The sequence below is a fragment of the Heterodontus francisci genome, chromosome 18 (assembly GCF_036365525.1).
Source record: "Heterodontus francisci isolate sHetFra1 chromosome 18, sHetFra1.hap1, whole genome shotgun sequence".
NCBI classification, from domain to species: Eukaryota; Metazoa; Chordata; class Chondrichthyes; order Heterodontiformes; family Heterodontidae; genus Heterodontus; species Heterodontus francisci.
This window is the reverse complement of record NC_090388.1, coordinates 23846341-23860317: the sequence shown is the minus strand read 5'-3', so window position 1 is coordinate 23860317 and position 13977 is coordinate 23846341. Positions and strand designations below refer to the sequence as shown.

At 41.7% G+C, this 13977-nt stretch overlaps 1 protein-coding gene across 2 annotated transcripts in view; it reads left to right on the top strand.

The window, feature by feature from the left end:
• Window positions 1-13977, top strand: part of LOC137379504 (zinc finger C3H1 domain-containing protein) — a 77645-nt gene that overhangs the window by 54701 nt on the left and 8967 nt on the right. For both annotated transcript variants that reach the window (XM_068050424.1, XM_068050425.1), the window contains 4 exons: window positions 7465-7705; window positions 7794-7899; window positions 8119-8317; window positions 12668-12762. In XM_068050424.1, the coding sequence (XP_067906525.1) occupies window positions 7465-7705; window positions 7794-7899; window positions 8119-8317; window positions 12668-12762 (641 nt within the window). The remainder of the gene's footprint in view (window positions 1-7464; window positions 7706-7793; window positions 7900-8118; window positions 8318-12667; window positions 12763-13977) is intronic.

Below are 13977 nucleotides of genomic sequence, written 5' to 3'. Positions count from 1 at the left end.
CTGCATTAAAAAAGTTTTTTCTCAGGCTTTTGGTTCCTGACCCTTCCAGCATTGCAAGCCGTTTATTTCCATCTGTCCAGGCCCCTCATGATTTTGGACTCTTATCAAATCTCCTTTCAAACTTATTTTCTCTAAGGAGAATAGTCCCAGCTTCAGCAGTCTATCCACAAAACTGAAGTCTGTTATTCCTGGAACCACACTCAATTTTTTTTCTGCACCCTGTCTAATAACTTAACATCCTTCCGAAAGTGTGGTGCCCAGAATTGGACACAGAAATCCAGTTGAGGCTGAGCAAGTGTTTTATAAAGGTTTATCTTAACTTCTTGCTTTGTGCACTCTGCCTCTATTTATAAAGCTCAGGATCCAGTATGCCTTATGAACTACTTTCTCAACTGGTCCTGCCACCTTCAAAGGTTTGTGCGTATAAACCCCCAGGTTCCTCTGTTCCTGCACCCCTTTAGAATTGTATCCTTTATTTCATATTGCCTTTCCTTGCTCTTCCTACCAAAATACATCATTTCACATTTCTCTGCATTAAATTGCATCTGCCATGTGTCCACCCATTCCACCAACCTGTCTGCGTCCTCTTGAAGTCTATCACTATCCTCCTCACAGTTCACAATGTTTTCAAGCTTTGTGTCATCTGCTAATTTTGAAATTGTGCCCTGCACACCCTAGTCTAATTAATATAGGTCAAGAAAAGCAGTGATCCTAATACCAACCCCACAGGGAACCCCACTATATACCTTCCTCCTGTCAGAAAAATAGCTGTTCACCATTACTGTTTCCTGTCAGACATGCAACTTCATATCCGTAGTGACACTGTCCCTCTTATTTCATGGGCTTCAACTTTGCTGTCAAGGCTGTTAATGTGGCACTTTATCAAACTCGTTTTGGAATTCCATGTATGCCATCCATGGCATTACCATCAACCCTCTCTGTTACCTCCTCAAAATCTCAATCATGTCAGTTACGCAATTTGCCTTTAACAAATCCGTGCTGGTTTTCCTTAATTAATCCACATTTGTGCAAGTGACTCTTAATTTTGTCCCAGGTACCATTTCTAAAGACTTGCCCGCCACCGAGGTTAAACTGAGTGGCGTGTAGTTGCTGGGTTTATCCTTGCACCCTTTTTTTTTTGAGCAAGGGTGTAACATTTGCAAATCTCTAATCTTCTGGTATCACCATCGCCCCTGTATCTTAAGGGCGATTTGAAAGATTTTGACCAGTCTCCCCAATTTCCACCCTTAATTCCCTCGGTAGCCTCGGATGCAGCTGATCCGGTCCTGGTGACTTATCAACTTTAAGTACAGCTAGCCTTTCTAATACCTCATCTTTGTCAATAATTAGCCCATGCAGTTACTCAGCTACTTCCTCTTTCAGTCCGACTTTAGCAGCATCTTCCTTGGTAAAGACAGATGCAAAGTAGTCATTTAGTACCTCAGCTATGCCCTCTGCCTCCATGTGTAAGGTCCCCTTTTTGGTCCCAAATTGGCCCCACCCCTCCTCTTAACACCCTTTAGCTATTTATATGCCTCTAGGAGACTTTTGGATTCCCTTTTATTTTGGCTGCAAGTTTCTTGATACTCTCTCTCGCTCTTATTGCTTTTTTCATTTCCACTCCTGAACTTGCTATATTCAGCCTGGTTCTCACTTGTATTAACAACCTGAGATCTGTCAATTGCACCCTTTTCTGTTTCACCTTGCTCTCCTGTTATTCAGGGAGCTCTGGTTTTGTGTGTCACACCTTACCTCCTACCGGCAATGTACCTGAACTGTACCCAAGCCAACTCCTCTTTAAAAGCAGCCCATTGTTCACTTACTGTATTGCCTGCCATTGTTTGATTTCAATTTACCTGGACCAGATCTGTTCTAACCCCATGGAAATTGGCCTTCCCCAATTACTTTTACTCTGGATTGCTCCTTGTTCTTTTCCATAGATAACCTAGTCCTTATGATCTTGTATCTGTTGCAATAATGTTTATGTAAATATTAAATATTTATACGGTAGGAAGTTTGTCAGCATTCGGAAGAATTCCAAATTTTGAACAGTCCTGATGGTTTAAAGTTTTTATAGGTATTCTGATTACATTTGTTCTGTCCTTTTGCTTACTTTAATACCATTATTAAAGGATGCTCAAGTCCTAGATTTAATTGAGCAGGGCTGACCCAACTATGTTTGTCAGCCAGATATTGCCCACAAACTTGGGAAACTCGAGTTCTGTTTCCAGTTATTTTTTGTTTTCTCATTTGTTCTCTTTAAATTCAATGAGCCTGCAAATTTGGAAAAATGTTCTTCAGAATGTTGCCTCATTGGTGATAAAATTCTAAAATCAGAAAACGCAAGATCCATTTTGTAAGTAACTTGAGGTATTGGGGCAGGTCTGGACTCTGCTGGCCTTCATGATTAAGTGGTCTGCTGACTCTAGCTGTCCAGCTTTGCAGAATGGGATATGATGTAATTTACTTCAAGTTTGCTTTAGCTTTTCTCTAGTTTGGCAGGGCCGGTTACCCTGCTAAGACGTCTGAGTATCTCGTGTTCAGTAACGTGCCTATGTTATCCAGTATTTAATAATGCATTTCTCAGTTGTGCTTTTGTAATAGGAGCTCCTTTTGTGATCTGAACTGGATATTGTGTGCTTCTCTAATCTTCTGACAGGTTGACTGAAAACTATTTAGTAAGATGAGGCCTGATGTGAATTGTTATACTGCTTTTGTTTTACAGACAGTTAATTTCAAGTGAACTTAGAGTACCAGTTATTAGCAGGATAACTTAACATTTCCTGGTCGGCCACCTTTTGCTTCTAATTTCAACCCTTCTTTCACCTTTACATGGTCCATCTCCGACACTTCGCTCCCCTTCCTCGACTTCTCTGTCTCCATCTCTGGGGATAGGCTGTCTACTAATATTCATTATAAGCCCACCAACTCACTCAGGTACCTCGACTACACTTCACACCCTGCCTCCTGTAAGGACTCCATTCCATTCTCCTAGTTTCTCCGTCTCCGATGCATCTGCTCTAATGATGCTACCTTCCATGACAGCGTTTCTGATGTGTCTTCCTTTTTCCTCAACCGAGGATTCCCCTCCACTCAGGTTGACAGGGCCCCTCAACCATGTCTGACCCATTTCCCGCACCTCTACCCTCACCCCTTCCCCTCCCTCCCAGAACTGCGACAGGGTTCCCCTTGTCCTCACTTTCCACCCCAATAGCCTCCATATCCAAAGGATCATCCTCCGCCATTTCCGCCACCTCCAGCGTGATTCATCTTCATTTCCCTTCCCCTGTCAGCATTCCGAAGGGGTTGTTTCCTCCACAACACCCTGGTCCACTCCTCCATTACCCCCACCACCTCGTCCCCTTTCCACAGCACCTTCCCTTGCAATCGCAGGATGTGTACTACCTGCCCATTTACCTCCTCTCGCCTCACTATCCAAGGCCCCAAATACTCCTTTCAGGTGAAGCAGTGATTTACTTGTAATTCTTTCAGTTTAATATACTGTATTCGCTGCTCACAATGTGGTCTCCTCTACATTGGGGAGACCAAACGCAGACTGGGTGACCGCTTTGCAGAACATCTCCATTCAGTCCGAAAGCATGACCCCGAGCTTCCAGTTGCTTGCCATTTCAACGCACCCGCCTGTTCTCATGCTCACATCTCTGTCCTGGGATTGCTGCAGTGTTCCAGTGAACATCAACGCAAGCTCGAGGAACAGCATCTCATTTACCGATTAGGCACACTACAGCCTGCAGGACTGAACATTGAGTTCAGTAATTTCAGAGCATGACGGGAGCCCCCCATTTTACTGTTATTTTTTGTGTTTATTTTATTTTCGTTTGTTCAGTTTGTTTCTACTGTGCCTACCCACTTTTTTTTTCATGTTTGTGCTTGTGGCTGTTCAGTTTTCAGTCCATTAACACCCTATCTGTACTAACGCTCTGTCTTTCAGCACACCATTAACATATTGTTTGCCTTTGTTCCATGACCTTCTGGTCAGCTATTCTGTGACCTTGTCCTATCAACACCTCTTTTGTTAACTTGCCCACCCCCATTTTGCTTAAAATATTTTACATTTCTAATATTTGTCAGTTCTGAAGAAGGGTCACTGACCTGAAACGTTAACTGTGCTTCTCTCTCCACAGATGCTGCCAGACCTGCTGAGTATTTCCAGCATTTCTTGTTTTTATTACATTTTTCACACCTAACTTTGGGCTAACTTAGAGCTTCGTGAGTCTCTCTCTCTTTTTCTCCATACTCACAGGAAGTAAGAGGACTGCTGTTCTAATTACGTTCTCATTCAGGGACTCATCTCTGTAGTCCTGTCAATAAAATTGTCTACCTTTGAATGTGGGCTCCTAGGAACTACTTGCTGTTTTCAAAATGAATGGGGCCAATCCTGACAGTATGGGATGAATCAGTTGACTCATTTGTTTCAGTTAGAAGTGTTCTGTCGGCAGCAATATCCCCCAAAGTGGTTTGTCTATCCACCTGCCTGGCTCGTTACCAGAAAAGTTGTTCTTTGTCTCAGCAGCTGCAGCAGATGGCTGTAAAGAGAATTTAAATCTGAATTATTCCCAAATCCTTTGTGGAAAATTGGCCAAAACACACTACTTGTTCCAGATGCTTCAGGTGGATGTTAAAGAATCCTTTGCACTATTTGAAGAATTGGGAATTGTCCTAATGTTCTGGCTACTATTCTCTCAACCAAGACCACCAAAAATAGATTAATTGGTTATTTCAGTTCTTTTCATGGAATGCTTGTGTTTAAAAAGGCTCTCATGTACATCTAAGGAAATGCTTATAAATCAATAAGAATTGGGTTTGAAGCACCTTGGATTTTACAAGGCACTCTATAACTCCCAAGTTCCTTTGTAGATTCTCAGGCATTCCCACAGTTGCTTAGCAAGATGGTAAGATGTACCTGAGAATTTCTTAAATTACATCTTTATTCAAAGTTATGCAACTTATACTGGTCTTTGTCAGCATGATGTTTTGAGGCTCTATAATTGGTCCTGGTTCCGTAATTAAAAGTTGAATATGTGGCCATGGGAGAACAAAGAACAGCACAGGAAAAGGCCATTCGGCCCTCCAAGCCTGCCCTGCGCCGATCTTGATGCCTGCCTAAACTAAAACCTTCTGCACTTCTGGGGACCGTATCCCTCTATTCCCATCCTATTCATGTATTTGTCAAGATGCCTCTTAAGTGTTGCTATCGTACCTGCTTCCACCACCTCTCCTGGCAGCAAGTTCCAGGCACTCACCACCCTCTGTGTAAAGAACTTGCCTCGCACATCCCCTCTAAACTTTGCCCCTCTCACCTTAAACCTATGTCCCCTAGTAACTGACTCTTCCACCCTGGGAAAAAGCTTCTGACTATCCACTCTGTCCATGCCGCTCATAACTTGGTAAACTCTATCATGTCGCTCCTCCACCTCCGTCGTTCCAGTGAAAACAATCCGAGTTTTTCCAACCTCTCCTCATAGCTAATGCCCTCCAGATCAGGCAACATCCTGGTAAACCTCCTCTGTACCCTCTCCAAAGCCTCCACGTCCTTCTGGTAGTGTGGTGACCAGAATTGCACGCAATATTCTAAGTGTGGCCTAACTAAGGTTCTGTACAGCTGCAACATGACTTGCCAATTTTTATACTCTGTGCCCCGACCGATGAAGGCAAGCATGCCGTATGCCTTCTTGACAACCTTATCCACCTGCGTTGCCACTTTCAGTGACCTGTGGACCTGTACGCCCAGATCTCTCTGCCTGTCAATACTCCTAAGGGTTCTGCCATTTACTGTATACTTCCCACCTGCATTAGACCTTCCAAGCTGCATTACCTCACATTTGTCCGGATTAAACTCCATCTGCCATTTCTCCGCCCAAGTCTCCAACCGATCTGTATCCTCTGACAATTCTCATCACTATCCGCAACTCCACCAACCTTTGTGTCGTCCGCAAACTTACTGACCAGACCAGCTACATTTTCCTCCAAATCATTTATATATACTACAAACAGCAAAGGTCCCAGCACTGATCCCTGCTGAACACCACTAGTCACATCCCTCCATTCAGAAAAGCACTCTTCCACTGATACCCTCTGTCTTCTGTGACAGAGCCAGTTCTTTTCTCAATTGCTGTTCAGCTGCTTCAATTGTCCGTAGATGTGTGCTGACTGAGCCAGGATCAGGAAATTTGTGGAATTACATAGGCATTACAACAAATTTTTTTCTTTAACCGAATAGTCTGCGTTGACGTTTATTCTCTACAAACAGTAGTCCTAGTCCTTTGTGTCTGCCCTATTCCTATCTTGCTTTTATTTCTACCAACCACCTATCTAATGATTCTTAAATGTTCCTGTGGCTTCTGCTATGATCATTAAGTCTGGTAGTGCATTCCACAACCTCGGAACACTCTAGATTTTAAAAGTTTTTCCTGCTCTGACCTGAAATTCTGGAATTAATCTTTTAGTTGTGTCCCTTCATTCGAGCCCTATTCATTACTAGAAACAGTTTGCTTCGTTCTACTCTGACCTTCCATCCCTTCATAATTTAAACACCTCTATCAAATCATCCTGTATTCTCTAGTTAAGAAAAACAATCCTAGTTTTCTCAGTCTCATTTTGTATTTCCTGGTCCAGGCAGCATCCTAGCAAATCTGTGCTGTACCCTCTCTTGCAAAGTACCTTAGTGTGAAGCCCAAAACTCTGCACAGTACTCCAAGTGTGGTCCAAAGTTACATATAAATTCACAATTACATAGATTCTTGCATATTCTTTACTACTTGACATAAAGCTCAGAATTCCATGAGCTTTTTTTTTAACATTCTTAGCCACTTGAGCTGCTGCCTTAAATACATTCTGAATGTAACGAGCCCCAGTCTCCCCTTCCACATCACCCAGCTTTCCCCCATCCAAAGTATAATTTTTAACCAAAATTTGCCAACTCACGTTCAATTTCATTGGCTATTTATTTTCCCATTCCACCATCCAATTCAGTAATTCCTTGCAGCATCATTTGATAGTTATTGTGCCTTCTACTTTACAAGTATTGCCTCTAAATTTGGACACTGCTCCCTCTAGCCTATCTAAATTGGTTCAAACTTGTTCCTTGTTGATGCCCACCTATGACTATTCTTTCCAAAATATGAAGACTCCCTCTTTCAGATTTTTTAATTAAATTCATGATACCATAAGTTGAATCTGTTTTTTGTAAGTCTCCAATTTTATCAATTTCATCAGTAGTTGACATAATAGCTGATCTGAATAAAGACATTCTTACTTTGCACTTATCATTTTCATGATGAAAATGCAACGCAAGTTTCATTAAGACTTATTGAGTGTTGCACTGATATAAGTAAGTTTGCTCCCTATGCGGGAGGTTTTTCTTCAGAGTTTGTCATACCTAATGCAAGTTGAATGTATAAATTGGAAAGTTGTATCCATATTTTTTGACCATATGTTTTACAGAACGCCTTGAAAAGTTCAGATGGTAACAAAAGTATGGCGCAATATTTAAATGCAAATGACTGCTGCCTGGCTTGGTTGGCCTATATTCACCTCATTGAATTCAACAGTCTTCCTTGCCAATTCTTCGATCCAGCTGTAGTTGTTCCTTCCAAGCTTGTAATGAAGGAGCCATTTCTCATCCCTTGGCGAACATCAAAAGATATAAAGACACATCCTGACACGTTACTTGCATTGTTTGAAGGTGAAGTTGATCAGTTTTGTATCTTTCATTTATAAATGTTAAATTGCAAGTCAAATTGCAATTAATTCATTTTTTAAAATCTGTTCAGATGCTGTCCAGGCATGTTCTGAGAACTGCCCTTCAGTGGAGGAGAGGATTACAGTCTGTCTCTCAGTTTATAGAAATATGATTTTCGCACTTAAGCTAATGAGAAGGTATGGTTACTTAAAATTTCTTAAGCAACATTGAAGTACAAATGGAGCATTGTTTCAGTACCTAAATTGGAGGCGGTAATATTTAACTTTGGCGTGTTTGGAGTTTTTCTATTTATTTGGAGTATCTTATATCTCAATTAGTTGTTTGGAGCTTGTTAACTTGGATTTTAATGTATATTTGTGGGATTTCTTCGGATGACTGGAATTATATTTTTCCAGATGGGAAGTTGCTGAAAAACTTTGCAAAACACTGCTACAGTCCTGCCCAGCTGCTTACCAACTTACTGAAGCGCTAGCTGACCTTTATTTGGAGAGAAAACGGAACGATGACGCTGTGAAAGAGTGGCTTTGTGCATTTAGAAGGAGTCCTCATAATGCACAATTATTCTACCATGCATTCAAGTTCTTTATTTCGGTGGTGTGTATTTATAAGCTTTGATTTTCCCTTCTTCAAACTGTTACTGAATATATTCCAAAGATAGATTACCTAAGTTGCAGCAGATCTTTCACAATGTTTTATAATTGAAAGTTGAAATGTTTCTTTCTGTACTTTTGCTCGTCACCTTAAGGGAAAAAATGAATTTTCTCCATTTCCCACTTATGCACCTCTTACTCCAATGATTTGCTAAACAAATTAAGCATCCAGGAGAAAAATTTAATTGCGCAATCCTGTTTAGTTGTCTTCAAGTAAAAGGTTAAAAAAGCTATTTTGTTATTAATTTTTTTTGCACTGCCAATTTCAAACAATTCTGTAAAACATACTTTTAATTTTGAAATTTGGTTAAAAAATTTTAGGGTATGGTAGCCTAATAGACAAGTTACTGGACTAGCACTCCTGAGGTCATCAACACAAATCCCACCATTGAGATTGAATTCAACAAATCTAATTTATATGCAAGGACCATGAAAGCTGCCAGATTGTCATAAAGAGCCATTTTGTTCACTAATTTCTTTCAGGGAAGGGTCACCCCTGCCCCCTCTAGTCTGCACGTGACTCCAAGTCCCATTTTGTATTGATTTTTTAATGCTCTTGGGGTGATAAATATTGCCTTGCCAGTGTGGCCTACATCCCAAGAACTAAAAATAAATACTGGAAATACAGTCAGCAAGGAGAAATCACAGGTTAACATTATACCTGAAGGGTTTACATCAAACATTAACTTGCCTTTTCTTTCTATGGTGACTGATCTGTGTATTTCCAACATTTTCTGCTTTATTTTTCCAGCATTAGCACTTTTTCTCCGGTGTGGGAGGAGCTAATTTCAGTGGGCTCAGTGGCCTTTTTTCATAAATGCATTGGAAGATGTTTCTTCATGTTTGGTGAAGGAAAGTGAAGTTTAAAATATATAACCAAACACCAATTGTGCTTAGCTGCATTTTGTGTTGTTAGGAACATAGGAAATAACAGCAGGTGTAGGCTGTTTGGTCCCTGGAGCCTGCTCCGCCATTCAACTAGATTATGGCTGATCTATCAATGCCATTTTCCCCGCACTATCCCCATATCCCTTTGGTATCTTAGATATCTGGGACCTTTGCTGTTTGTAGTATATATAAATGATGTGGAGGAAAATGTAGTTGGTCTGGTTAGTAAGTTTGCGGACGACACTAAGGTTGGTGGAGTTGCGGATAATGATGAGGATTGTCATAGGATACAGCAGGGTATAGATCGGTTGGAGACTTGGGCAGAGAAATGGCAGATGGAGTTTAATCCGGACAAATGAGAGGTAATGCATTTTGGAAGGTCTAATGCAGGTGGGAGGTATACAGTAAATGGCAGAACCCTTAGGAGTATTGACAGGCAGAGAGATCTGGGCGTACAGGTCCACAGGTCACAAAGTGGCAACGCAGGTGGATAAGGTAGTCAAGAAGGCATACGGCATGCTTGCCTTCATCGGTCGGGAAATAGAGTCTCAAAATTGGCAAGTCATGTTGCAGCTGTACAGAACCATAGTTAGGCCTCACTTAGAATATTGCGTGCAATTCTGGTCACCACACTACCAGAAGGACGTGGAGGCTTTGGAGAGGGTACAGAGGAGGTTTACCAGGATGTTGCCTGGTCTGGAGGGCATTAGCTATGAGGAGAGGTTGGAAAAACTCGGATTGTTTTCACTGAAACGACGGAGGTGGAGGAGTGACATGATAGAGGTTTACCAAGTTATGAGCGGCATGGACAGAGTGGATAGTCAGAAGCTTTTTCCCAGGGTAGAAGAGTCAGTTACTCGGGGACATAGGTTTAAGGTGCGAGGGGCAAAGTTTAGAGGGGATGTGCGAGGCAAGTTTTTTTTTTTTACAGAGGGTGGTGAGTGCCTGGAACTTGCTGCCAGGGGAGGTGGTGGAAGCAGATACGATAGCGATGTTTAAGAGACATCTTGACAAATATATGAATAGGAAGGGAATAGAGGGATATGGGCCCCGCAAGTGCAGAAGGTGTTAGTTTAGGCTTGGAGGGCCGAATGGCCTGTTCCTGTGCTGTACTGTTCTTTGTTCTCTGACTTGAATATACTCAGTGAGCCTCCACAGTCCTCTAGGGCAGAGAATTCGAAAGATTCACCACCCTCTGAATGAAGAAATTCGTCCTCATCTCCGTCCTAAATGGGCCTACCTCTTATTCGGGACTGTGTCCCCTGGTTCTAGAACCCCCAACCGGGGAAACATCCTACATCTACCCTGTCGAGCCCTATAAGAATTTTGTATGTTTACGTGAGATTACGTCTCTTCTAAACTCTGGAGAATATGGGCCCAATCTGCTTAATCTGTCCTCATAGGACAATCCCACCATCCCAGGGATCAGTCTGGTGAACCTTTATTGCACTCCCTCCTATGGAAGTATAGCCTTCCTTGGGTAAGGAATCCACACTGTGCGCAATACTCCAGGTGCAGTCTCACCAAGGCTCTAATCAATTGCAACAAGTCACCTTTACTCCTGTACTCAAATCCTCTTGCAGTAAAGACAAACAAACCGTTTGCCTTCCTGATTGCTTGCTGCACCTCCATGTTGGCTTTCAGTTACTTACGAACAAGGACACCCAGGTCCCTTTGGGCATCAACACTTCCCAAGCTCTTACCATTTAAGACATACTCTGCATTTCTGTTTTTCCTTCCAAATGGATAAATTCACATCTTTCTATATTATATTGCATCTGCTATGTTTCTGCCCACTCACTTAGCCTTTCAAAATCACCTTGAAGCCTCTTTGCAACCTCCTCACAACTCACATTCCCATTTAGTTTTGTGTCATCAGCAAACTTGGAAATATTACATTTGGTCCCCACATCCAAATCATTGATATAGATTGTGAATAGCTGGTGCCCAAGCACTTATCCTTGTGGTACCCCCATTAGTCACAGCCTGCCAACTGAAGAATGACCTGTTTATGCCTACTGTTTTCTGCCCATTAACCAATTCTCAATCCGTGCCAGCATATTGCCCCCACACCCATGTGCTGTAATTTTGCTTACTAACCTGCGTGGGACCTTATCAAAAGCCTTCTGATCCAGATCCACTGGTTCCCCCTTATCTATTCAAGTTACATCCTCAAAAAGCTCCCAACACATTTGCCAAACATGATTTTCCATGCTGACTCTGCCCAATCCTGCCATTATTTTCTAAGTGTCCATTTATCACATCCTTTATAATTCTAGTATTTTCCCTACCACTGATGTCAGGTTAGTAAGTCTAGATGCCCGTTTTCTGTCTCCTTTCTTAAATAGTGGGGTTGCATTTGCTACCTTCCAATCTGCAGGAACCATTCCAGAATCCATAGAATTTTGGAAGATGGCCACCAATGGATCTACTATCTCTACAGACACCTCTTTCAACACTGGGATGTCGATTATCAGGTCCAGGGATTTATCAACTTTCAGTCCCATTAATTTCTCCAGTACTACTTTTTTACTAACACTAATTTCTTTCAGTTCCCTATTCTCGCTAATCCCTTGGCTCTCTAGTATTCCTGGGAGGTTTTTTGTATCTCCCTGTGAAGATGGATACTAAGTATTGGTTTATTTTCTCTGCCATTTCCTTATTCCCCATTATAAATTCTCCTGTCTCTGCCTGTAGTGGGCCCCATGTGTCTTTGCTAATTTTTTTTTTTACATACGGCGCACAGTGGCACAGTGGTTAGCACCGCAGCCTCGCAGCTCCAGCGACCCGGGTTCAATTCTGGGTACTGCCTGTGTGGAGTTTGCAAGTTCTCCCTGTGTCTGCGTGGGTTTCCTCCCACAGCAAAAAGACTTGCAGGTTCATAGGTAAATTGGCCATTATAAATTGCCCCTAGTATAGGTAGGTGGTAGGGGATTATAGGGAAGATGGGGATGTGGTAGGAATATGGGATTAGTGTAGGATTAGTATAAATGGGTGGTTAATGGTCGGCACAGACTCGGTGGGCCGAAGGGCCTGTTTCAGTGCTGTATCTCTAAATCTAAAATCATACCTATAGAAGCTTTTACAGTCCGTTTTCATTTCTCACTAGTTTACTTTCATATTCCATTTTCTCTATCAGTTTCTTGGTCCACCTTTGCTCAATTCTAAAATGCTCCCAGTCCCCAGGCTTACTACTTTTTTGGCAACTTTATAAGCCTTTTCTTTTGATCTAATGCAATCTTTAACTTCTCTTGTTAGCCATAGTTAGATCACCTTTCATGCTGGGTTTTTGTGCCTCAAAGGAATGTAATTTTTTTATATGTTACGCTGTTCTAAATGAAGTAAGTGTGAAGTACTAACTTGTGCATTAAAGGCCTGTTGTCATTTTTGTGTTCATTCTTTGCAGAAAAACCTAGACATCATTCCTGTTCTGTTTCAAGAATTTATCGACTCCTTCTTTGAGGGGGAAGCCCCGAAATGCCACCCTACAAATACTTTACGGTAAGGTTTGAGCTTAAAATTGGAAAAAATGAATAAAACTCCAGTGCCTAGTTCAAGCCTGTCTTTTAAAAACAAGCTTTGAATGTTACTAACTTAGTCTTGACATTAAACCCTCCAATTTAGGGAATTTAGCTTGTACGAATATGACCGATATACCAGATTTTCCAGTAACGCTGGAACCCCTTTTTGCCGACATGCGAATTCGACTAGCAAACACCTCTTTCACACCATGTATCATTCCCAGTTTGAGAAGCAGAGTTATTAGCATTTGGGTATGACGTTTTCAGTGATCACAACTAGGCAGTAATTTGCTGAAGGAATCTGATATGTTCTTGATACCACCCCTGTTAAAGTAGATTGTTTGTTATTGATACCATATGGGTAACTTTTCCATTTTAGATATTGAATGCAGGACATCAGAACTTCAGTGTATCATCAGTGATGTAATACTTAATGTGTCAAGTGCATTCATTCATGCTTTTAACAAATTTCAGAATGTTATCCAAGTTAGGAGAACCACATGGACACTGCATTTGAGTTTTTCATACAATGTGATCTTTTCGATATTTATGCTTTAGTGTGGAAGCTTACATGGTTCTTTCACCTCTTGGCATTTCATTCTTCACAGTACAATAGAAGTTCTTAATCGCCCTGCTGATGATCTTTCATGTTTAATTCTTGCAATATTTAAATTTCAATTGAATTTTCTACTCTGCAAAGTCTTTGGTGTCAAATGGCAGTTGAGGAAAGCATTTTGTAGTTTTATTAAATTGCTAAGAGCCTGTATCACTGCTTCAGTTCTGCTGCAAAAATGAACTAAAATTTCTTCTCCTCTTTGGCCTCATGTCTCGAGAGACAATGGGTAAGCGCCTAGAGGTGGTCAGTGGGTTTGTGGAGCAGTGCCTGCAGTGGCTATAAAGGCCAGTTCTAGAGTGACAGACTCTTCCACAGGCGCTGCAGATGAAATTGGTTGTCGGGGCTGTTACACAGTTGGCTCTCTCCTTGCACTTCTGTCTTTTTTCCTGCCGAATGCTAAGTATCTTCGACTCGCCACTCTTTAACCCCACCTTTATGGCTGTCCACCAGCTCTGGCGATCACTGGGAGCTGACTCCCATAACTTGTACTGAATGTCACAGGATTTCATGTCGCGTTTGTAGGTGTCTTTAAAGCGGAGACATGGATGGCCGGTGGGTCTGATACCAGTGACTAGCTCG